The sequence below is a fragment of the Bicyclus anynana genome, chromosome 27, assembly GCF_947172395.1.
Source record: "Bicyclus anynana chromosome 27, ilBicAnyn1.1, whole genome shotgun sequence".
Lineage (NCBI taxonomy): Eukaryota > Metazoa > Arthropoda > Insecta > Lepidoptera > Nymphalidae > Bicyclus > Bicyclus anynana.
Window position 1 is genome coordinate 7,210,115 of NC_069109.1, and position 26,957 is coordinate 7,237,071.

General features: G+C 37.6%; 4 protein-coding genes across 6 annotated transcripts in view; 1 reads left to right on the forward strand and 3 right to left on the reverse strand.

The window, feature by feature from the left end:
* The window catches only part of LOC112047813 (catenin alpha), a 94,756-nt gene that overhangs the window by 19,922 nt on the left and 47,877 nt on the right, over positions 1 to 26,957 (forward strand). The window lies entirely within an intron of this gene.
* Positions 14 to 7,708, reverse strand: LOC112047818 (larval cuticle protein LCP-17). Its single transcript, XM_024085076.2, has 4 exons — positions 7,563 to 7,708; positions 3,372 to 3,572; positions 1,896 to 2,003; positions 14 to 1,022 (listed from the first exon to the last, which is right to left on the reverse strand). Exons 1-4 carry the CDS (start codon positions 7,563 to 7,565, stop codon positions 927 to 929), a joined length of 408 nt encoding a protein of 135 aa, XP_023940844.1. The 5' UTR covers positions 7,566 to 7,708; the 3' UTR covers positions 14 to 926.
* On the reverse strand, positions 17,187 to 18,628 carry LOC112047816 (carboxylesterase 4A-like). Its single transcript, XM_024085074.2, has one exon. It carries the CDS (start codon positions 18,046 to 18,048, stop codon positions 17,209 to 17,211), a length of 840 nt encoding a protein of 279 aa, XP_023940842.2. The 5' UTR covers positions 18,049 to 18,628; the 3' UTR covers positions 17,187 to 17,208.
* Positions 19,428 to 20,525, reverse strand: LOC128199685 (pyrethroid hydrolase Ces2e-like). The gene has a single exon (XM_052890240.1). The coding sequence runs from the start codon at positions 20,088 to 20,090 to the stop codon at positions 19,854 to 19,856; it is 237 nt and encodes a 78-aa protein (XP_052746200.1). The 5' UTR covers positions 20,091 to 20,525; the 3' UTR covers positions 19,428 to 19,853.

Here is a 26,957-nt window from a genome sequence, read left to right on the forward strand (position 1 = left end):
TAGAAAATAATAATAATAACAAAAAAAAATCTTTTATTTGTATTGTATTTTTAATGTACATATCACAATTGCTATAATAATATTACAAATTTATAAAAAAATATGGCGTTTTGATTTCATAGAAATCAATTTCACAGATGTCTGTTCCCTATACCTCTTAAAATTATGAAAACATTGAGTATTTTGAGAAGAAAAAACATATAGTTTTTAATCATGTTTGAAAGTACCCTCAGACTAAGTCTAAAACTTGTGTGGGTTGTACTACAACAGTGCAAACTGGAAATCAAACGTGGGACCTCTGTTCAGTTAGTTCCCCATGATAACAACAAAAACTGTATACTATAACTACTGACTGCGTTGACAGTGTAGGGCACTCACTATACTGGCCATGAGTTTTCGTCTTCATCTTGCGCATTTCTACTTTGAAATTAAATTTAAAATTCAAACGTTTCTACAATGTCGATGAAACGCAAGATAAACATGAAATATCTATGGGTTTGTCCCTTTTGCCCTTCCATTTTCATCTTCAATTCATTGAAAATAATTCTTCAATTCATTAAAATTGATTATTCAATTCATTAAAGTTGATTATTCAATTCATTCAAATCAATTATTCAATTCATTTAAATTAATTATTCAATTCCTTGCAATTAATTTGAATCAGTCGTTTAATTTAATAACTTCAATGATTTTGTGAATCAATTTAAACGAATCGATCAAATTGTTGACATAAGCGATTCAGCATGGTTTATTTGATGGTTTATCTTGTATGGAAATAGCTGATCTGCTGTCATCACTTACTGTCAGGTGACCCGTTGGTACGAATGACCCTAACGTTAAAGATGCAAATGTAAGCTCAAATACACTTATACTAGAATGGCATTTTCGTGGAGTATTCTTGGTGTGGTGCTATGTATTGTAGGAGCTTAGTTTTGCGTCTCCCTCGGTGGGTTAGCCCGGATGAATTCCAGGGCGCGGAGGATCGCCTCCGGGATGGGGGGAGAGGTGGGAAGATGGGCACCCTGCGGGGAAAACGAAAAATAAGATTAAGTTTTTGGCAATGACAAGTTATATAAATCACTTGTTTTGAGAGACAAGTTTCTATATTCTAAGATTTTTAATGTCATAAGTGATTGATAAATTTCTTACCAGAATTGAATGTAGTTTGATTTATTACTTATTGTAAGAAAACCGTAAATTGATTGGCAATGTAAAATAGAAGTTTTGTTTAATTCTTTGTTATTGCTAAGCTTCTTACTAGTTTTGTTTTTAAAACATATTCAAGTTGTTGTTTTTACAAATAATTGACGCTTCCATCGATTTATATATCAACTCGATTAGAGAACTGTTGAATTAATATTAATACTTTGCATTCATAGTAATGTATTTTACAGTTATATCAAATGATTATTCAATTCATAAGCAAAATTAAACATATAATAAATTCTTTAATTCTAATAAATTAATTATTCAATTCCGTGATGAAGCCGTGATAGCCCAGTGGATATGACCTCTGCCTCCGATTCTGGAGGGTGTGAGGTCGAATCCGGCCCGGGGCATGCACCTCCAACTTTTCAGTTGTGTGCATTTTAAGAAATGTCACGTGTCTCAAACGGTGAAGGAAAACATCGTGAGGAAACCTGCACTCCAGAGAATGCAATTGCATTCTCTGCTTGTGTGAAGTCTGCCAATCCGAATTGGGCATGTGTGGTGGACTATTAGCCTAACCCCTCTCATTCTTAGAGATTCGGAGAGGAGACTCGAGCTCAGCAGTGAGCCGAATATGGGTTGATAATGAAGAATTATTCAATTCATCATAATTAATTCTTCAATTCATTTTATTGGTTCTTCAGTTAATTTAAATTATTTCTTGAATTCTTTAATTTTCGACTAACCTGAGGTTGGAATCCATTCTCGTCAGCGATGTAGGACAGTTGGATGACCTCTCCGCCGGGGGCGGTGTATCGGGACTCTCCCTGCACGACCTCCGCGGGGTTGTCAGACTAGAACAAATCAGGAACGACATGAGGTCACGGCAGCGCCACAAAATTGACCCTTTAAATCCCTGTAGCTTCGAAAGTAATGATCGCTGAAAATTCTAAAATTGCTTTACTTTACACACTCATAATTTATATACAACTAGCGGACCCGGTCTAGCTTCACTTTGACTTTTGTGCACCTCTTCCATACCCTTACCTACCCTACTCCAACCCTACACCTACAACTTTCCCGCTATTCTGTTGAAATTTTTCCTGAATTTTCTTTGCTATAAACCTCACGGAGACCGAGACCTTTCCAACGAATGCAAAACCGTGGAAATCGGTTCGTGCGTTCTGGAGTTATAGCGTCAGGAAGGACAACCCGACTTACTTTTATATAGTAGAGAAGATCTAAAAATCTGTCATCATCCCTATTCAAGTCTTGGGTACTACTAAGTATTGAGTGTTTCTTTCTTCCAAGATATTTTTTTGTAATTAGGGAAGTGAGTCCCTAATTACAAAAAAATATCTTACCTTCATCCCATTTAGTTCCCCTTCACACCCTCTCTCATGTGTAATCATCCCCATGTGTAATCTCACGCAACCACCCCAGGCACAGCTATAAGCGCGCCCTCCTCCCTTCCAGAAATGCCATTATCAGTATCATACGAGAACTGGTACTGTCTACGCCCATGTACACCTTGAGGATCTCTCGCCTTGCCGGAGCGAGCGACCACGTGCGATACACGTCCTATTCATTTCCATTTCCCTTCCATCCAAATCAACTTGCAAGGAACCGAATGATGAAGAAACCTGGTACAACTTTCAAAAAGCTCAAGAGACGAGCACCACAAGATGTCATGAAATAAACATTACATTATTATATTTGGGCAAATCACTGGATTTCGCACCAAACACGCCTTAATACAAATACTTAAAAACCCGCTGAATGTCTCACGACGGATTGCAGGAATATTGAGAGCTCAGACCAATTATAGAAGGACCTGTATCGCACAAACTTGTCTGTAATTTTCTGAGGAAAACGAGCTTAGATTTGGTATATATCTTATAATAAACTAGAAGTTCTTGCCCGTTTTTTACACGATACAATTACACAAAAAGTTATTTTTACGGAGCTCTTTAACCGACGAACACGATTACAAATATTTAACATCGATTCTATAGAAACAGTTTTTATAATCGCATTAGATCGTTGATCATATACTTTGACAGAAAAGTAACGTTTAGCGAGGCAGGTCCCATACAATAATTGGTCTGAGATTGAGAGACTAAAAAAAAATCCCTTCCTCTCCCGTCATCCCTTTCACTACCCTTATGGCCCCTTCACTCCCCCTTCATCCCTTTCGTCCCCAACAGACTATCTGCACTCACCCCAGGCACAAGTCTGGGCGCGCCCTGCTCGCTGCCGGAGATGCCGTTCTCAGTCTCGTAGGAGTACTGGTACTGTCCCTCCACGCCCACGTCCAGCTCCTGCTTCTTGATTTGCGCGTTGGCCTCGCCGGTGCGTCCGCCCACCACGTGCGACACGTCCGCGGACGCGTACGCTACCAGCAGGACGACGATCAGGAGTTTCTGGTGAAACAAAAATAAACAAAATAAAAATCGTTTATTTCACTTTCTAAATTTACATAAATTAGTGGGATTTTAGAACCTTCTTTTAGGAGTAGTAAGATTATAATAGGTTGTTTCGCACGTTTGTGTGTGTGTGTGTGTGTGTTTTTCAGGATATAAGTTTTAATAAGGATTCTACTTCTTCATAATTCAGTGACGATAAATATTTGTAACTGTTTTCTTGCATTACAAACAAATTGCAATACATTAGTGTTTCTGGTGAAACGAGTTACAATATATTAGAATATTACTGGACGCCCGCGACTTCGTTCACGTGGAATTCAGTTTTTCACAAATCCCGCGGGAACCATGGATTTTTCCATAATGGAAAATAGCCTATGTTTTAATCTAGAGAAAATCTATTTCCAATTCAAATTTCAGCCAAATCGCTTCAGTAGTCGCAGCGTAAAGGAGGATCAAACATATTTACACACACACGCACATACAAACATTCGCCTTTATAATGTTAGTGTGAAGTGTGATATCTGGTGGTACGAAATACATTAACATTTGACAATTTGGTGAAACGAGTTCAATCCGATAAAAAAAATCTTTCAGTGTTAGATAACCCATTTATCGAGGAAGGCTATAGGGTAAATTATCCCCGCATTCCTACGGGAACGGGAAACACATGGATCAAACCGCGCGGCGTAAGCTAGTCTATAGTATAAAATTATCATTGGCTAGCTAGATAATATATAGCCTATAGCCTTCCATGATAAATGGACTATCTAACACTGAAAGAATTTTTCAAATCGCACCAGTAGTTCCTGAGATTAGCGCGTTCAAACAAACAAACTCTTCAGCTTTATAATATTAGTATACACATAGATTGGTACGTAGTCGTTTTTTGCGTTAGAGTGGATAATGATCGAGTCGTTTTAGGTGAACACATCGGAGTTATATACGAAGTGATGTTTTAGATTGAAAAGGTCGCCTGCCATCATTGACATTTGCGACTGCGGCTGGTGCAAGACATGAGCGGAGCGGGTGGTTTTTGATAAAGTTTTTTTAATAGTTTGGCTCAGAAAAAACATAAACACCAGAAGCCACTTTCAATCGTCTTTATAAAGCACGCCTTGTGTCCAAAAGTTATAGCTGTACACAACACAACATACACAGAGTGACTAATCGCTTGTTCGTGAAATTACACCAAAAAGAGTAATTTCAACGGCTTCATTCTGTTAAGTTTGGTATAAAGTATGAACTCAAGGATACGTGCAAAAGAAATACAACTGCGTTCGCGTTAAATTCTGAATATATCTTTTTAATATTATTGTATAATTATGTCTTTCTAATAAAGTCCATAACGGACTTGAAAATATTTTTATTGTTTTATGTAGTTGTCTAATAAGGTTTAAAGGCTTTAATTTATTGGTTTAAGCAAAAAAGGATAATAATCGACTATATAAAACACAAATACTACACTGAAAAATTATAAATAACATCTATGGCTTTACTTTAGGATTTTTTTTGCACCACTAAAAATGGTGGACTTCTTTCCTTTTGTTAACTTTTACCACTTTAAGAGAACATTTTCAATTAAAATTTCTGTTATCTTATATTTTTAGTAATTTTGTCTACCGTACCTATACTATTTACTATTTTGGTCTTTATTATTAACCTATTAAAATAAACATCAAATCAATTGACAAAATGTCATTTACTTACTGTGTGATACCCACCAGTAAGCACCGGATGACATTTGTTATACAGAATCTCAATTTCATATCAACTAGCGCACGTCAGAGATAGTGAATAAGCCTGCTCAACCGAATATAGATATGGGAGCTGGTGGGAGGCTTCGGCCGTGGTTAGTTACCACCCTACCGACAAAGACGTACCGCCAAGCAATATAGCGTTCCGGTACGATGTCGTGTAGAAACCGGAAGGGGTGTGGATTTTCATCCTACTCGTAACAAATTAGCCCGCTTCCATCTTAGATTGCATCATCACATACCATCAGGTGAGATTGTAGTCCAGGGCTAAATTGTAAAGAATAAAAAAAAATCACTTCGGGCTATTGAGTTTAAGTTTTTTGTAAATCGCTTCAGCGCTTACTTCGTACCACTCAGTGATGTCGCAACCGACAGACATTGGGTTAAGTTCATCTCAATATACATATAATGTAGTTAAACAAACGCCCCGAGCGAGGGTCGAAGGTCGACTGCAGTATGGCGCGGATACTAGTTTATTTTTTCTGTAATAACTAGCAGGACGCCCGTGATTTCGTCCGCGTGGAATTTAGTTTTTCACAAATCCCTCGGTAACCATGGATTTTTCCGGGATAAAAAGTAGCCTATGTGTTAATCCAGGCTATAATATATCTTAATACCAAGTTTCAGCTAATTCGGTTCAGTAGTCGAGGCGTGAAAGAGTAACAAACATTGATATCATCAAAATCATCAGTTTTCGCAAATCTCCGGAAACCATGCATTTTTCAGGATAAAAAGTAAGGAACATCCAAACATCCATACAAACTTTCGCGTTTATAATATTACTAGGATTGTTTTTTTTTTAATTTTGCTACCTACCTGATGGTAAGTGGTGAACCATCAGCTATAAATAGGGCAACACTTCGAAGTCATATAGTCTTCTATAGGATAATCTATACTTCTATACTAATAGAGAGGAAAGTTTTGATTGTTTGTTTGCATTGAATAGGCTCTGGAACTACTGAACCGATTTAAAAAGTTCTTCCACTGTTGTGAAGCTACACTATCCCCGAGTGTTATTGGCTATATTTTTACTCTGTATTCCTACGGGAACGGGAACCACGCGGCGTCTGCTAGTACGTATTATAAAGAAGAAAGATTTTTCTATATTAGTCGGCATTTTACACGATAGAAAGTAACATAGGCTATTTTAGAATTTAAACTATCGTGAGTGTTATTCATATTATTTGATTATGAAACACGGCTAAAACTCACGTGATATTACGTCGGAGTATGCCCGACTAGTTTCGAACCCATACGGGGCCCTTAGTCATGAGCTGGTTCTTGCATCGCGCTAATATCACGTGAGTTTTAGCAGTGTTTCATAATCAATTAATTTTAGTTTTTAAATATGTTTTTAACAATACGAGCCAAAATGCCTCTCGGCCATGACAGTCTATATTTCAACTGTTTCATGACGTCACTATAACAAATCTCTTACAAAAGGAGCGTTTGACATTATTTGTTAACCATTACTTTGACGTTTAGTACATCAAGTAATATTGTGACGTCACGAAATGGACGACAGCGTTTTTTACTTTTGGAAAATTATAAATAATAAATTATTTTAAAATTAAGTTTTATAAGAAATCCTTTAATGGGGATGATGACTATGTTTGAATATATTGATTTTTACAATACATTCGGGTAAATAGGGTCAATGTTAACTAATTTATATATAAAAAGCAAAGATTTACTGGATATTTGCAAAATAAATGAGATTATAAAATTTCAAAATCTATTAAAAATCTTTTATCGTAATTAGATGAAAATTCATACAGTTTTACCTTTCTTACATTAAATGTGACATTTTTTAATAAATGAACTATAAACATAAACGCACAAATAACAAAGATATTAGTAATTTAGTTTGTACGCACATACAAATCTAACGATCATTACATTGCCTACGTCGTCATTAGTTCGTGCCATTTTGTATGGGGCGTTTTTCAGGGATCCGCGGCAGCGCCGCAAATCGGACCCTTTAAACCCCTGTAGCTCCGAAAGTAATGATCGCAGATACCCTGTTACTTTTACAAAATTGCTTTACTATTAGCATACTCTTAATTTATATACAATTTAAAAAACTGTCATCATCCCTTTATTCCATGCTACACGAAATTAATATTATTTATATTAAATTTGATACGAGTCAACTATCCTATTCAAAGTTTGCTATTCACTGCTTATAATGAACTAAACGCCTGGTTCTATTCAACAACAAGTGGTCACTCACCATGTTGGGAGGTTGTGTATAGATCACTGACTGACGTTGGTGCGCGCCGAGCGTATATATAGGCTGCGCGCGCGCCCCTGATCGCAGCCGCGCTCTCCGCGGAAAGGTCGTGGGTTGCCTTCCCCGGCGACACCGGGGGAGTTACATTACAACTATTTATTTTGACGACATTATAATAGAAAAACATTCGTCAATTATCGTATGATTTACGCCGCGTTGGGTGAACAAGTTTATGATCAAGAACCCCGTGTGAGTTTTAAACGCGCGCGGTCGTAGATAGCTTTCCCCGTTGAGACCTGGGAGCTTAAATTCTAACAACTTATTTGACAACATTGTCTTAGAAAAAGTTTGAGTAAAATATGCGTGAACAAGTGTATGATTAAGAACCTCATGTATATTTCAAACTCGCTCTCCGTGTAAAGGTCATGGGTTGCCTTCCCCGGCGACACCGGGGGAGTTAGATTCCAACGACTTATTTGACGACATTATGATAGAAAAACATTCGTGAATTATCGTCGGATTAACGCCGCGTTGCGTGATCAAGTTTATGATCAAGAACCCCGTGGCAGTTTTAAACGCGCGCGGTTATATATTGCGTTCCCTGTTGACGACATTATAATAGAATAATAGAGAAATATTTAAAACATTCGTGAGTTATTGTTTCAGTATGATTTACGTCGTGTTGCGTGAACAAGTTTATGATTAAGAACCTCTCTCCGCGCACAAGTCGTGGGTTGCGTTTCCCGGTGACACCGGGGGAGTTAGATTCTAACGACTTATTTTGACGACATTATAAAAAAAAAAAATTAAAAAATTCGTAAAAAATTATCGTTTCAGTATGATTTACGCCGCGTTGCGTAAACAAGATTATGATTAGAGAAGCCTGTGTATGTTTCAAAGGGTCTTCCGCGGGCTGCGTTCCCCGGCGAAACGGGGGGTTTATGTCCCAATCAATTATTTGACGACATTGTCATAGATAAACAAAAACACACTTGATATATTTTGTCGTTTCAGTTTGGTTTATTATGCGTTGTGCGAACATGTTTATGATTAAAAACCCTGCGTGATTTCCAAAAAGCGATCTTCGTACTAAGACCTAGACCGGTTTATCGACCTCTTAACTTTAGAAGACGCTAAAATCCTTGTTTGCTGGTACCCTGGTTTGACCTGCGGCACGAGGTCAATTGACCTCGTGCCGCAGCGAACGTGTTAAAAATGTTTTTATTTTATTGTCTAAGAAGCTGGTTATGCGTCTAAATGTTCCGCCCGGATAATGAAATGTCCCTTTGGCAACAAGGCAAGAGTGAATAGGCATCTTCTAGGCAAGCGCGTTTCATCTTGGACTTAAAACTTTGTAGTCAAGACTTAAGCGCAAGTCTATCCAAGATAAAAAAAAACTATAATCGAAAAATAGTATGTTGTTAAAAAATTATACAGACAGACAGCCTAATTATAGTTTAACAATAAAATTTGTATGCCTCAGTCACTTGTGCAAGAATCACCATAACAAGCCGTCACGCAATCCCATACACTGGTGTTTAGGCAGCGCACACGTGTGACGTCAAGAGTGTGATATGGACTAGGTTGTTAACTAGGGTATGCATTACACAATACACATACACATTATAATATTATGTTTATACATACGCGAGAGAGTGGCTTAAGTAAAAAGAATGTAAATTCCCTTAAGCAAATATTTAACACTAGAGGTTTTCCGCGACTTGGACTTGGTTGCAAGGAAATATCTTGTAAGATATCAAAGAATTAATTTTAAATTATAATAATAATTAATACCGAACTAAAAAAATTTAAAAATTGAAAATCTCACAACACAAACTTGTTATAGTTGTCAATTAACACAAATCTATTGTACTAGTCAGGCCCTTTCACTTGATACCCATACTGAGGGATGAAAAATATGTAATTTGCTATTTTGTCGTGGCGGCCGTCTTGAATTTGAAATTTATTGTGATAAATTTCAAATCCAATTTGAAATGGATTTGACATTTATGTGATTTGTGATTTATGTGAGTCACACAGCGGGCGATAGAACGAGCTATGCTCGAAGTATCTCTGCATGATCGAATCAGAAATGAGGAGATCCGTAGAAGAACCAAAGTCACCGACATAGCTCAACTAGTTGCGAAGCTGAAGTGGCAATGGGCGGGGCACATAGTTCGAAGAGCCGATGGACGTTGGGGTCCCAAAGTGCTGGAATGGCGACCACGCACTATTAAACGCAGTGTTGGTCGACCCCCCACCAGGTAGACTGACGACATCAAGTGAGTCGCAGACATTCGCTGGATGCAGGCGGCTCAGGATCGTGATGTTTGAAAGTGCCTACAGAAGACCTATGTCCTGCAGTGGACTCCATCGGCTAATATGATGATAATGATGAAATTTCAAATCCAAGATGGTGTATTCTGCTAGTCAGGCCCTTTCATTTGATACCCATACTGAAGAAGCTAAGAAAAAAATATATCAATAATCCGCCATTTTGTCACGACCGCAATCTTGAACCGATTATCATCAAACATAGCTATTTCATGACACAAGACTATTTCATCTTTCAGCCAAAAAGAAAACAAAATTAAAATCGGTTCATCCGTTCGGGAGTTATAACGACACACACAAACATACATATATTAACCCTTACTAATATTGCATTTCTTGGGAAATATTGAATATTATTTTGAAAGAATTAAAGTAAATTCGTAGATTTTTATAATCAAAAATAGTTAAAAAAATATCTCCTTTTATTTCCGCCAGGGTCCCATCAGAAGGGACCATCTCCTTTTTTTGTATATTTTATGAGATAATGGTGATAATTAAAGTCTAAAACTTAAAATTAAAGTTGCGAGGGCTCCATTTAACCGAAGTATAGTCCAATCTCGTTAGCATTAGTAACAGGGTGGCTGACCCAGTGACCCCATGAGCCGCGAGCGCGGCAGATGAGTCGATGGGACAATATTGATACATCTTAAATACCTATATGGCAATGGTCAAGGTTAAAGAAATTCATTGTATACAGAGTGCTCTTTTTTTATTCTTTACAAGTTAGCCCTTGACCACAATCTCAACTGATGGTAAGTGATGATGCAATTTAAAATTGAAGCGGGCTTGTTAGGAGGGTGAAAATCCACACCCCTTTCGGTTTCTTCACGACGTCTGACCAGGACGCTTGGCGGTACGTCTTTGCTGGTAGGGTGGTAACTAGCCTTGTTTTAAGGCACTTTTTAATTTATTAATTTCAAGTGAGCTTTTATGCAAGCATTTTTAAAAGTTAAGTCTATCTCTGTGAAGTTGAGCTTTTTGTTCGAGAAATTCCAAATTCAGACCGGAGTTAGAGAAGAAGAATACAAGTTCAATACAAATATATCATGTTAGTGATTCTTCGGAAAAGCTTAAATTAATACGATACCGGCTTAGCACCGTCTTCAAACTGATCAGCAAGTAGAACATAATAATCATTATCAACCCATGTTCGGCTCACTGCTAAGCACGAGTCGCCTCTCAGAATGAGAGGGGTTAGGCCAATAGTCCACCCCGCTGGCCCAATGCGGATTGGCAGACTACACACACGCAGAGAATTAAGAAAATTCTCTGGTATGCTGGTTTCCTCACGATGTTTTCCTTTACCGTTTGAAACACGTGATATTTAATTTCTTAAAATGCATAAAACTGAAAAGTTGGAGGTGCATGCCCTGGACCGGATTCGTACCTACGCCCTCCGGAATCGGAGGCCGAGGTCATATTCACTAGGCTATCACGTATCCTTATGATAAATCACGTATATTATGATGTTATTTTACATACGTTTTTAGGTTTTGTAGTCGGTTGTATTTTTGTTATTAAAATTTTGTTAAAAAGATTATATTATTACAAAACGCTTCTTTGGTCCAGTGGTTGACCTGCGACTTCATAAAGTCCTGGGTTCACCAAAAAATAAATGATGTGTTTCGAATCCTCCTGTATACAGTGCGCGGGTGATTTATACAGCCGATGGCCCTTTTAGGTGCGGACTTTTTTATGCGCCGGTTGCAGCATACGCTAAGTGATTTGCGACACCTGGCGGGTTTTTGTAACTTTTACTGTATTCATCACTAGCTGACGCCGCGCGGTTTCACCCGCGTGGTTCCCGTTCCCGTAGGGGTACGGGGATAATATATAGCCTTTAGCCTTCCTCGATAAATGGGCTATCTAACACTGAAAGAATTTTTCAAATCAGACCAGTAGTTCCAGAGATTAGCGCGTTCAAACAAACAAACAAACTCTTCAGCTTTATAATATTAGTATAGATTGTAATATAATAAGCTGATAACATTGAATTATTATAAAAAACAGCTAAAACACACTCACACAACGTCAGAGTACCGCTTCGTTTCGAACACATATGGAGTCCTTAGTCATGAGTTTGTTCGTGCATTATACTTAATGATTATTACTATTCCACCCATAGTTCTAATAGTTTCTACGCGGCATCGTACCGAAACGCTAAATTGCTTGTCGATATGCCGATAGGGTTTTTAACACCTATCGGCATCCTGGCCATGGACGAGACCTTCCATCAGCCAGACCTGTACCAATTAAGAAAACCCAGCCGGGGAACGAACCCAGGACCTTCGTCTTGTAAATCCGCCGCGCATACCACTGCGCCACATATATCGTCAAACTCCCCCTCTCCCTCTCCCCAGATGACCCGTCTCAAATGAAAGGTCCACATAAAAAAAAACATCAGTACTCGCTTCAGGATCGAACCCCGGTCATACCACTGTACCAGCGAGGCGCTCGAGGTCATCAAAACTTTAATTACATTGGAATGAGTTTTTTATTATAATTCAAATACCAAACAAAAAGAAGATCAACTTGTAAACACTGAACAACATCAATATTAATATTTAACCAATTAAAAATATCCTCTCACCTTGACATAGTAAAAAATGCGTTTCTTGTCAAACGAATTTGAATTCTATCACTACGGTAATAAAGATGTGAGTTGTGTAGTATTGTTATGCTAATGTTGAGCTTAAAGTTCATGGGTGAATGTTTTGTTCACAGACTAGTTGGAAACATAGACGAAGCTGTCGGGAATATATTTCTTGGCTTATTTTTATTATTTATTAGCAACACGCCCGCGACATGTTACACGTGTAAAACTCATACACTTCATGTTGAAGAACAATCTATACTATCTATACTAATATTATAAATGCAAAAGTCTGTTACCTTTTCACGGCTAAACGGCTCAAACAATCAAGATGAATTTTGGTATAATGGTAACTGGGACCTTGCAGCAAAACATAAAAATTAAAATATAAAGAGGTTAAAGGTTTTTTTTTTCTCTCTTTTCTTTGTATGATGTGTATTCTGAATAAACTTTTCTTTCTTTCTTTCTAAATAGGGGTTGAAAGTTTGTATGGAAAGTCCATCATTTTTAGAGTTACATTTTTGTTCATAAATCATGAAAAAAATACGAAATTTAATGTGATTCAAGAATTTTTAAAATTTAACCACAAAAGTGGTGAAATAGGGGTTTAAAGCTTATATTGATTTCCACGCGGATGAAATCGCGGGCGTTTGCTAGTCATTCATGCATCCCACATGAACCCCTTCCCATCCCTTTTACAGTAAGCTTATCTAGCGAATGTGCCTTGCGAAATGCTTATGCTCTTAGCGATTTTACTTAACTAACTGATATGGATAATTATTTATACCTCGGTTTACGAAAACAAGCCAATTGGCTCTGATTTTTATTTTAGCGCTTATCTAAAGTAGCTTTACTATTAAATAGTAAAGTAATTTCATCCAAATACTAAACCACATCTTACAACATCACTAATGTACTAACAACACTTAATGTAAATTGACGTTATTAACTTATTTTAAATGAAATATTCATATGTTAAGTACGCTGTTTCGCGTACTGCCACTCGATTTAGTGCATATAAATCATATAAACTTATATACATAGAAAACTTCACGGTTACGAGCCTTAGTAATCTTTACTCCTCGGTCTTCGCTCCTCGTCCATTTGCCTTCAGGGCTTACGATTTCTTTGAACTTTAAAGCTGCGAAGGTGAGTGTTACTTCCGTCTATGTTTCGTCTAGTCTCTGGCACCGAATTTTTTTTATTTTTTCCTCTTCTAAGATCGCTCTGTCGTACGGATGTACCACAGTAGATATATTACAAGCAGTATAATAACTCAGCCATATTTTTGAAATAAATACCTACAGCCGCGCGCTCCGTAAACATGTGATAGGGCTGCCTGCCTCAAGCATTTTAATTACATTTGCCAACTTTGTGTTTCCATTTAGTTATGTGATTGTAAATATACTTTTTTTTAAATAAACAAATAAAATACTTTGTAAATTGTAGTAAAATAGGAAGTGATCAATAAAATGCGTGTTGTTTTTTGATTGGTAGATTTAAATAAGGCTGATACTAATCAATGATCTTGAAGGACCTTCATATATTTATTTTGGTGATGCCATCTATCTATTACCACCACACTAGGTGACCAAATAATAAAAAATCGGTCAAGTGCGTGTCGGGCCACGCGCAGTGTAGGGTTCCGTAGATTATGTTAGCACTTTAACCCCTTATGTAATGTACAAAAATACCGATAACGATACCCCCACACTATAGAATAGACGATAAAAAATTGACCCTGACTTGGCATGTAGGGAAGGAACTACAAAAAACAAATTGAGATTGACCGGGTTCGCTAGTAGTTTAATAAAAAAATCTGGATTTTTTTATTCAAATACATTAAAGTATGAGCAACACAATAATGTTGTTAAATTCAAACAACTTCTTTACGTAACTTCTTTATTACCTTAAAATACAGGTATACAAAACATACATGTCATAAGATTTAAATCTATGTATTACATAATAATCAAAGAAAACAACCTAAATGAAGAAGTTAATAAATAATTATTTAATAATATTATATTAACGTTTACGTCATTTACCTATTTACACAATTTTATCATTGAAGCATTTATTTATATATATATTTATTAAATTATGCCTTTAGAATACAAAATATTAATCAAACTTTATAAAAATAATAACTTTTTTCCTAGTCGTCATAATTAAAAAATCCAATACACTGCGTTCGTCACCGCGGCACAGTCGCAACGGTCTTCACCCCACGATCACCCCACGTACGAGCTGCGTAGGTATAGCTCGCGTTTCGACCTTTAGTATGAAGTCCAACTACTGCTTGTAATATATCTACTGTGGATGTACTGAGAATAGTGATGTTTGATTCGGAGGGAGATTTATCTCGTTGGTATTTGACGATTTGTAGTCAGAGATTATTCATCGATTATTGCGACAGCACTATCAATCAATACATATAAATAAAATTAAAATGTTAGTGCTTTCAAAATATGTAATTGTGTTTTTCAACTGCTTAAAGTTAATAACAATGAATGCTAATTTCTGTAAGAGCTGAATCGATTTTAATGGGACTCGTAGGCTCTTAGTTATATTCATTAATTATCAACCCATATTGGGCTCACAGCTGAGCACGAGTCTCCTCATGATGAGAGGAATTAGGTAAATAGTCCACCACGCCCTAATACGGATTGGCAGACTTAACACACACATTTATTAACCCCTTTGCATGGTAATTTAAGCCTTACTAACCTCTAATCTGTAAATGTTTTCTGTCCCAAATAAATAAAAATAAAAATAAAAATAAAGAGAGTTGAGAAAATTCTCTGGGTATAAATCGCTAATCATCTCACACCTAATAATTATTATAATTAACTTGTTCTAAATTAATAAAAATAATTTTGATTAATATATTTCCAGAACGGCTTAACCGATTTGGCTAATTCTTTTTTTTATAATATTCCTTGAAGTACGAGGATGGTTTTTAGGGAGAGTTGATTAAAAAAAAAAGTCCAAGAGGTGGGTTTCGAGCAGGGTAGATTATGGGTAGGGTACGGTAGTGGTGGAGTAAGGGTAGGAAAGGGCTAGGGTAGGGGTAGGAAAGAGGTAGAATAGAGTAAAGGTAGGGGTAGGAAAGAAGTGCACATAAATTAAAACAAAACTGTGCCGGGTCCGCTTCCAGTTAATATATTTTGAATTTGAAAATAAGTAAGTTAGCAAATTACATGCGTTTTCTACCTTAATTTCTAATTTGTTTGTTGGTAAACAGTACACATCGAATATGGCTTTAATATAAGCTGCGTCCCCTGGTCTTGCTCGTCTAGTTGGACTTCAACTTGTCCTTATTGATGTCAGTGAAGAGGTAGCCTATTTTTTTTTTTAATTCTGTACAATTTAGCCCTTGACTACAATCTCACCTGATGGTAAGTGATAACGCAGTCTAAGATGGAAGCGGGCTTACTTGTTAGGAGGATGAAAATCCACACCCCTTTCGGTTTCTACACGGCATCGTACCGGAACGCTAAATCGCTTGGCGGTACGTCTTTGTCGGTAGGGTGGTAACTAGCCACGGTCGAAGCCTTCCACCAGCCAGACCTGGACAAATTAAGAAAATCTCAGTCTGCCCAGCCGGGAATCGAACCCAGGACCTCCGTCTTGTAAATCCACCGCGCATACCACTGCGCCACGGTAGCCGTCTTTGTTTTGTTGACAAATTAAAAAGTTAGATTGTGTTTCAAAACCGTGTAAATAAATAATTAAAAGCACTTGGGAATGTATAATTGTTTTATAATTACAGACAAACACTTCAATTTTATTTATTGATTATTAAAAATTTACAATTTATTCCTTCACACGTACACTCAACTATGTCTCCGTCCCCTGGTCTTGCTCGTCTAGTTGGGTCTGTACCCCTTCAACTTGTCCTTATTGGTGCCAAAGAAGAGGTCCCAGAATGCCATCCGCTGGTGGTAGGGGCGCGCGCCCAGTGTCAGCTCGCTGTCTATGTTGAGGTACCAGTAGGTCTGTTGGGTGATCGGTGACCACTTCACGGGTAGTAGATCGGACGTCTCGGGTGTTGGATCTCTGGGGAACATCATTTTGATGAGACTTTGTTACATTAATAGTTATCATTTCAAAGTTTATTTGAATGTTTAAGTCTTCCTAATCACTCAAATAAACCGACAAATGTTTTTGTAACGTCTCGATAGCTTTTAACCCCTAACGCAAAAAGAGAGGTGTTATAAGTTTGACGTGTCTGCCTGTTTGTCTGTCTGTGATACCATAACTCCCGAACGGATGAAGCGATTTCAATTTATGTGTTTCTAGACATATTTGATGAAAATCGGTTGAGCCGTTTAAGTTGTGAGGGGTGAAGTGAGGGAAAAAATTATAATAGTGGGTAATTGTGCAAGCCAAGAGGGCGCCGCGAAAAACCTAATAACAAAAGCGATGTCGTGAGTGTGGTTTGCGAGACAAAAATGTGAGGTTGTTGAAAAAAAGAGAAAAAAGAACAAGGTTTCGATTCTGTCCCTAACAGCTGATGTCAACTTCGCATCTCGCAAACTTCAGTCCCGTCGTGACTACGATTCATGCAACTGGGTCGTAATATCGACATTAAAAATCTCGTCGTTTTATCGTGGTATGCACCCGTTTAAATAATATTCGTAAAATCTACCCCTATCTAAGCCCTTGGTTACCTAGATATGCCACTGGTTAAAATTCTAAAATCAAAATTAATAATTACCCATATTTAACAAAGTTCGTCCACAGAGCAGTGATCCGTTCTATCACCAATTGATCCTCAGCAGATGGCGCCTGAGTCTCAGTAGTCAAATCATATAAGTAACCCAATTCATCAGCATGAGCCGCACCCGGTATAGTCACATTCAGACGTTTCTTCACAAAGTTCCTACCACCACTATATGAAAACACGTATTGAAATACATTATTCGCACCACTATCTAAGTACCTCTTTAAACTCTGCTGAATTGGATATGCGAAATCATAATCCGATTGGAAATCTGTGAGGTTATCTTTCAACGCTTCATTGAATACTTCGTCGCCTATGTAAAATCTTCTAACTATATCTTCCATTGATTTAAAATTATCATCGTATATAAATCTCTGTTGTAACGATTCTTCGAAAACGTTGTTAAGCTTTGCGAATTGATCTGCTTGTAACAAATTGTATTTAAACAATTGTTCTTTGTTATTGAATCCTACTAGCGCGTTTATGTTTTTAGCTTTAGGCATAGCAAGATTTAGTGGATGATCTGTTATAATGTTGTCTATATTATCAAATTCCTTTTCAATACACGGTCTACTTTTGATACCAAGTGCTGTTGTCGCAGCTATTACTAAATGAGCATCTGTTTTAGCAAGGAATGCTACAGCGTCGTTAATATTTTGTGTTTCAAAGCCCAATTGTGCTGCAATCTTCAATGGTTTGTCCTTCTCGTCTTCTTCTAGAAGTCCTGGTAGGTAGGTTGTCCCGCTCTGTGTTATCGCCTGGTTGAACAGCTTCTCGTGTTGTGATAGGAGATGGTATTCCACTGAAGCGCCGCCTGCGCTCTCTCCCATGACTGTGACCTGTATAAATCACATTAATATTATAAAGGCTAATGTTTACGTGTGCTTGTAATTGTGTATGTTTCTCCCCGACCGAAATATAATCGAATTCAAAATCACAAAAAAAGACTAAAAAAAGCGAATCATTACATCGTATGTAATGCTACCTTCTGATCACTTTGAAGGCGGTGCGAACACAGTGATGCATTAACTCAAGCCGATTGAATAATATCCTTCATAAAGTTCTAGGATTTTCTGGCAGTTCTTTCCCGAGGTTCTTTTAGAAAGGGCTTTAATTTATACGCAAATGTTACTCCCCGATAATGTAGCTTTCCATTGGTGAGCGTATTCTCAAAACAATTTAGCGGTTTAAGCGTCATACAAACAAACAATTTCACATTGCAAATATGCAATATATTAGCAGATCTCACTCGGTTTCAAATTCCCGTGGGAATACATACAATTCTATAGTAATATATTGCTAATAATGTAGTTTTTCCATTGGTGAAAGAGTTTTTTAATCGCTCCAGTGGTTTCAGAGCCTATTCAATACAAACCAACAAACAATGAAATCCTATTTATAATATTAGTACAGGTTAGTTAGGATATTAAATGCTAAAAAATACTATGTACCTTGTCGGGGTCTCCACCGAATGAGGCTATGTTGTCTCTAACCCACCGCAGCGCTAAGACCTGGTCCTTCAGACCCTGGTTGCCGGGTATCTCGGGCGTGTCGAGGCAGAAGAACCCGTACGGACCCACTCTATAGTTGATGGCTACCAGGATAACGTCATGTCTGACCAGGTATTTAGGACCGTAGATAGACCTGTATAATATACATATATATTTTTTAATTTTTTAGTGAGAAAAGACTGTGTACTATGTACGTAATAGTTCAATAGGCGGGGATCGAACCTACGACCTTTCGACGATGAGTCCGGCCACATTACCGATGAGCTATTGAGTCAAAGTTATTTGACTCAATAGCTCATCGGTAATGTTAATAATTGACTGCGATCGTTACGTTACGTTTTTCTTTTTGGGATTCAGTATCCAAACGTGATATTTTAGCCATTTTTATAGCCGGTAGAGAATATTACGAGCGTGAGTCCGATTCACACTTGGCCGGTTTTTAATAAAAAAAGAAGGAGGTCCCCAATTTGACGCGCATTTTTGTTCATTTTATGTTTGATAACTTCCTCATTTATTAACCAACTTGCGGACGCCCGCGACTTCGTCAGCGTGGAATCCAGCTTTTCACAAATCCCGCGGGAACCATGGATTTTTCCGGGATGAAAAGTAGCCTATGTGTTAATCCAGAGTAAAATCTATTTCCATTCCAAATTTCAGCCAAATCGCTTCAGTAGTTCAGCGTAAAAGAGGAACAAACATACTTACACACTTACACACAAACTTTCGCCTTTATAATATTAGTGTGATGTGATTTCAGTATTTTTGTGAGAAAATCAAAATGACTGAAACTGAATTGCCCATAGAAAGGTGGTTCACCGTCTTCAAAACTGTCAATAAAAACGACGTAAGGAGATACGAGGGTATTTTTCGCTTTTAGAATAATGCACATTTGAAGTCGGTTCAATTTTTTTGTTAAAAAAAAATACGTAGTAGCGGTAAGCTATTTGCGTGTTCGCTGCGAAACGAGGTCAATTGACCTCGTAAAAGTTACGAGGTCTATATACCTCGTTCCGCACCACAGAAAGTTTTAGTACGAGGTCAAAAAACCTCGGACCGCACCGCGGGAAAGTACAGAAAGTTCAGTGCCGCAGCGAACGTGTTAAATATAAAAAAAGAAAAAATTCTCACCGGCTAGTGTAACCAATGGTGAATCCCCCGCCATGTATCCACACGAGCACGGGCAGCCTGTTCCTGGAGCTTGCTCTGTTGGGCACGTACACGTTGAGCTGCAGGCAGTCCAGCGAGCCCACGATGGTGTTCTGGTACTCCTCCACTTGTGGGCAGACGTTGGAGTCCTCCACGGCGTCGAACACTCCGTCGAACTTCGACTGCGGTATTGAAGCCTGGGGGACGATGTACATTGTTGATTGTTTCACGATCTACGTGACGCAGTGAACTTACAAGACCGAGGTCCTGGGTTCGATCCTCCGCTGGGTCGAGGTTTCCTTAATTGGTTTGGTCTAGCTGGTGCCGTGGCTAGTTACCATCTTTCCGTCAAAGGCTACCGCCAAGTGATTTAGCGTTTCTGTACGATGTAGTGTAGAAATCGAAAGGGGTGTGGATTTTCTTCCTACTGACAAGTTAGGCTGCTGTTTTTTTTTTATTCTTTACAAGTTAGCTCTTAACTACAATCTCACCTGATGGTAAGTGATCTAAGATGGATGCGGGCTAACTTGTTAGGAGGACGATGAAAATCCACACCCCTTTCAGTTTCTACACGGCATCGTACCGGAACGCTAAATCGCTTGGCGGTACGTCTTTGCGGGTAGGGTGGTAACTAGCCACGGCCGAAGCCTCCCACCAGCCGAAAATGCTTCCATGTGCATTATAACTTACCATCAGTTGAGATTGTACCATCAGTTGAGATTGTATTTTTATAATATGATCAATATTCCCGTGAAAGACTGTGCCAGGAGTGGGTACGACAATAGATCAACGGGGTGGGGATCGAACCACCACCAATAGGTGATGTGTCCAACCGCTCTTACCGTTGAGCTATTGAGGTTATTTTATAACTTGTAAAGAATAAAAAAAGAGAATTTGACGACCCTAGGTAGATTTTCAAAAAACCTGATCAACAAAATCATTTTTTTTTTGAGATAATACTTAAGTCACTTTTGATATTATCATGGCTTTAATCTCTTAAAATGCATAAGTGATTACGCCCTCCGAATCAATCCTACTCAAAGGGGGGTAATAAATACACAAATACGCAAAGAAGTCTCACCCCAAAAGGGTTGTCCTCCTGTACAGTCGCGTACGGTATCCCTAGGAACATGGAGTACTCGCCATCATCAGCTCGCAGCCCGCGGATGAGGCCCGCCGGCGCGTCCACCAGGGGGTCCAGCCTCACCAGGCCCCGCGCGGACCCCAGGGTCAACAGAACCGCTGCCACAACCCACATGTTACTACCTCGGGACTTAGGACCCGTGTGATCAGATATTACAATTGTTAGATAAGTTATCGATATCTATAGATTGCAGAACTTGAGAGCAGATGATATGCTGTTTGATAATACCGACAGATTGTAGATGTTTTTATCATACTTAATATTATAAATGTGAAAGTGTGTGTGTCTGTTTTTATGTCCGTCTTTCACGGCAAAACGGAGCGACGAATTGACGTGATTTTTTCAAGTGGAGATAGATGTAAGAATGGAGAGTGACATAGGCTACTTTTTGTCTCTTTCTAACCCTCCACTTCCCTATAATAGGGGATGGAAGTTTGTATTAAGTACTTCTAGTACTCTTAGTATTTGTGACTATTTTAGGGTAGGGTATGGTAGGGATAGGGAATACATGCACATAAGTCAAAGCGAAGCTTGACCGGTTCCGCTAGTATAGAATATCTGCCATATCTGTTTTTAGGGTTCCGTGTCTCAAAAGTTATTCATAATCGATGAGAATGACACCTCAGTATCATATACCAAAATGTATAATATAAAAATGAATCGCAAAATGCGTTGCTAAGCGCATAACTCAACAACGCCGGGACTGATTTGGCCAATTCTTTTTTTTAAATGTTCGTGGAAGTTCTAGGATGGCTTTTACGGCGAGAAAATTTCGAATAATTGCCGGAAAAACCATAAAAATAGCCCTTTTCTTTTTCCCATACAAATGTTTTCTAACTAAAGCGTAATCAATTTGAGCTTTATTGTTATTATATAAAGTTCATATTAATAATAATTAGAAAACGGGAGGGAGGACAGGTGGCGCTGTCTGTATCAACACTAGGCTCCGTATAAAAAAATACTTAAAAATAGAATATCAAGTACTTTTCGCATAAAAATAAGTTTATCGTGTGTAAAAGAGTGACTTACCTATGTGAGAACGTTATCTAAGCTGGATTTGTGTGTTAAGTGAAAAATAGACAATAAAACTTTGTAAACCATACCCGTTTAAATAGTGGATAAACAGTGCAAAAATCAATGAACTTTAAGGACTAAGAGTGGATTAAGTGAGTTTTTCTTGTTATGAACTTAAAAAGGTTGGATAATACATAAAAAGTGTTATTTATAAAAACGTTTTATAAACAAACAAATGAAAAAATCACAGTTTGTAATAACGGTAAAAACGAAAAATTACAAGTTGCGACACCTACTGGAGTTCATTGTAACTACAAAGATAGATCACAAACACTGAGCAAGTAGTACAAGAAATTGTCAACAGATGTCACTCACCTCACCGATAGCTGTCACTTAAAATTTAATTAAATAAACTGCCGATTGCTGATTAGTCGAGAGTGCATACACACTATACATATTCATAAAAATGGAAGAAATGATGAAAGTACTTATGGAAATACGGGAAGATATGCGGTGCCAAAAGCAGGAAATAAATAGAGTTCAAGATAATTTGAAAAAACTAAATGAAAATATATCTCTAAAATTCGAAAGCATGGAATTAAAAACAAAAGAACTGGAAGAAAAAATTGAAGATCAACAGACATGTCTGGACAGAATGGAACAACAGCTTAAAAGAAGAAATATAGTATTTTTCGGACTAGAAGAAAGTGAAAAGTGTTACAGTGACTTAGAAGACATTGTATTAAAGTTATTGAACAACACTATGAAAATAAGTTGCGATAAAAGAGACGTTGAATTAGTCAGAAGATTGGGAAAAAGAAATGAAAACACTAGGCCTGTGGTGTTATCGGTTACTACGATGGGCTTAAAAATACAAATTCTAAGAAATAAAAATTTACTAAAGGATTCGTGCATTTACTTAAAAGAAGACTTTACGTCTAAAGTCCTCCAAAAAAGAAAGGAACTGCACGATGAATTTATTTCTAGAAAACAGCAAGGAGAAAATATAATAATGAGATATGATAAAATAATATCACTGGATAATAAGTACTCTACCAAACATAGAGTCAAATCTAATCAAAAGAGTCCAAAAATGCGAAATAATATAAAAAAACTATATTCTTCTCCAGCTAGAATTTCAAAAGTATCGGAAGGTTTTTCATCAAAACCGGCCATGTCGAAGTACCTGATTTATTCAAATAGGAACACAAACAACTCATCAGATCTGCAGCAAAATAAAAATGTTAATATATAGCAACTACCACCCCCCTCTCGTAACGTAAAAATACAACAACCACTATCAGAACACCGTACTTATCTTCCAAGCCGGCTGGTCACCGTGGAAGATCATGACCAAAACCCTCCAAAGAACCCTTTAAAAAATGAAATAACCCCAGAAAAATCGCTATACATTTTGACATACAACGCTAAAACACTCTCATCATATGAGCGTTTGATAGAGCTAAATGAAGCTCTCAAAGAAATTAAATGCGACATAATAGGATTGGCTGAAACAAGACGCCTTGGAAATAAAATCGAAGAGTATGAAAACTTCATTTTCTGTTACACTGGTCACACACCTGGAAAATATGGCATAGGTTTTATAGTTAAATACCATCTTAAAAATAATTTAGAAAGTTACCTCGGCCTTTCTGAAAGAGTAGCCATATTGAATCTAAAATTCGAGAGCACCAGCTTATCCATCATCCAAGTCTATGCCCCTACTGCACAAGCCAGCGATGACGAAATTGATAACTTTTATGTGACAGTGAATAGGGCAATAGAACTGGCGCATAAAGACTTCATACTGATGGGCGACCTAAATGCTAAAATTGGGATACCAAAAACTGAAGAACATTTAATAACGAAAGCACACGGATATGGAATCAGAAACGAGAGAGGACAAAGATTAATCGACTTCGCCACTGAAAACAAACTGTAAATTTTGAACACATTCTTCAAAAAAAAACCAAAAAATAAATGGACTTGGCTATCACCGGATGGAGTCACCAAAAATGAAATCGATTTTGTCCTGTCAAATCGACCTCGTCTATTTAAAAACATAGAAGTGCTAAATATTAATTATCCTTCGGATCACAGGCCAGTAAGAGCTACAATATCATATGATACACATTTCAAAATAAGTAGAACAAAGTATTCTAACTGCCAACATACCACAATAACAAGCGAAGAGGAAATCACCAATTTCAAAGAATACTTAAACTTCTACATATCGAACGATAAAACATTTACTGAGTCTACTGTCCCAGTCCAGAAACATTACGATAACTTAATCAGAATAATCACCTCAAGCCTGCAAAACTCCCGAGCAACACAAACCCCAAAGAAAGTCCACAAAATATTTTCAGAGCATACGCTAACACTTTTTAAAAGAAGACAGGACCTGCAAAAAAGTTCAAATAAAACTAGAGCAACAAGAAACGAAATTTCGGCGCTCTACAAGCTTGTCAACAGATATATAAAAAAAGATTACGCCAACTACAGATATAAAACTATAGAAAAACATTTACGCCAAACTGGAAGCACAAAAAAGGCATTCAAAGAGCTGAAACCAAATAAAACCTGGATCGAAAAGCTAAAAAAGGGCGAAACCACCAAAAACAACCGCTGCGACATCATTAGCATAGCGACAGAGTTCTATAGGAATCTTTACAGTACAAAAGAGCCAGAATATACTAGCCATGAGAGCTTAAATAATAACAGCGGTGACAACATACTAAAAATACCACAAATTGAAGAAAATGACGTCATTGCGGCACTGAACAAATTGAAGCTAGACAAAAGCCCAGGCTCAGACAACCTAACAAACGAGACTTTAAAGATAGCTGGTCCAATATTAGCTAAACCATTTACTAATTTATTTAACTCTATCTTCAAATCTGGCGAGACACCCACTCAATGGTCTGAATCCAACATAACTCTATTATACAAAAAAGGCGATCCGAAGGATATTGGGAACTATAGACCTATAAGTCTGCTGCCAAGCGTATATAAGCTATTTTCTACAATCCTGACCAAAAAAATTAGCTCTACATTAGAAACAAGACAACCAGTGGAACAAGCAGGATTTAGAAAAGGCTTCTCTACCATCGACCATATCCACACACTCGAACTTCTCATAGAGAAATATCAAGAGAGAAATAGACCACTGTACTTAGCATATATCGATTACAAAAAAGCATTCGACTCCGTGTCACACAGTTATATCTGGGAAACTCTAGCAACACAGAATGTGGAAAACGAATATATAAAAGTAATCAAAAGTATATACAGGAAGAGTAAAAGCAGAGTTAAACTAGAAACGGCAGGTCCTTGGTTCCCTGTAAAGAGAGGCGTAAGACAGGGGGACCCGCTCTCTCCTATACTGTTTATAGCCACATTAGAGTCTATAATAAGCAAGCTTGACTGGAATGATTGCGGTATTAAAGTAAAAACGAATTATCTAAGTCACCTACGTTTCGCCGACGACTTGGTGCTAATATCAGAGAACGGAAATGAACTACAACGCATGGTAGAGTCACTAAATAAAGCTAGCAAGCTCGCCGGGCTAGAAATGAACCTCACTAAAACTATGGTAATGACCAACAGCACCAAGGTACAAATATATGTCGATAACGAGCTTCTCCAGTATACCGAAAAATACATCTACCTAGGCAAGCAAATAAGCTTCGACAAACTAAACAGCTACCAGGAGGTAGAGCGCAGGGCCCAGTTAACATGGAATAAGTACTGGAGCTTTAAAGAAATATTTAAGAGCAACATGCCAACCAAGCTGAAGACTAAGGTCATGAATTCTTGCCTTATACCATGCCTAACCTATGCTTGTCAGACATGGAAGTTTAACAAAAACATCATAAATAAAATTATAACATGCCAACGAGGAATGGAGCGGAGCATGCTAAACATAAAAAGAATAAATAAAATAAGACATACTAAAATACGCAACCTCACAAAAGCAACAGACGGCCTAGCTCAAGCTCTAGCATTAAAATGGAAGTGGGCAGGACACATAGCTCGTCTGCAAGATCAAAGATGGACAAAAAGAGTGACAGAGTGGAGGGGGCCAGTGGGCAAAAGAAAGAAAGGGAGACCTTGCAACAGATGGGAGGATGAAATAAAACGCGCAACGGGTCCAAACTGGATACAAATAGCGCAATCCAGAGAAAACTGGCACAATTTGGAGGAGGCCTTTACCCGCAGAGGGGTTCCTACAGAATAGTTGCAATATAATATTAAAAAAAAAAAAAAAAAAAAAAAAAAAAAAAATAAAAAAAAAAAAAAAAAAAAAAAAAAAAAAAAATACTTAAAAGCACTAACTATTAAATAATAATCATCTACTTTTTGATACTAACACAATTAAACTAAACTCAACTTAACCAAACCTTGTAAACTAGTACTTCTGTAGGAAATAAATGGCTTTTTTATTTTATTTATTTATTTTAGAAAACGGGGTAGCGGTAGGGTAGGGGTAGTTGAAAGTTTACATCGAGTTTCACGCAGACGAAGTCGCGGGTGTCCGCTTATATATATATAATTATAAAGAGCTAAAGTTTTTGGCGTTGTTGTTGTCCTGGATTCGATCCCCAACTTGGCTGATTGAGGTTTCTTTAATTGGTCCAGGTCTGACTAGTAGCTTCGGCCGTGGCTAGTTACCATTCTACGGCAAAGACTTACCGCCAAGCGATTTGGCGTTCCGGTACGATAACGTGTAGAAACAAGTTAGCCCGCTTCCATCTTAGATTGCATCATCACTTAATACCATCAGACGAGATTGTAGTCAAAGGTTAACTTGTCCTATCCTAACTTGAAATTTTGTATAGATGTTTGCTTGGATGTTTGTTACACTTTAACGCCGCAACAACTGAACCGATTTGGCAGAAATTTGGAATGGAAATAAAATCTG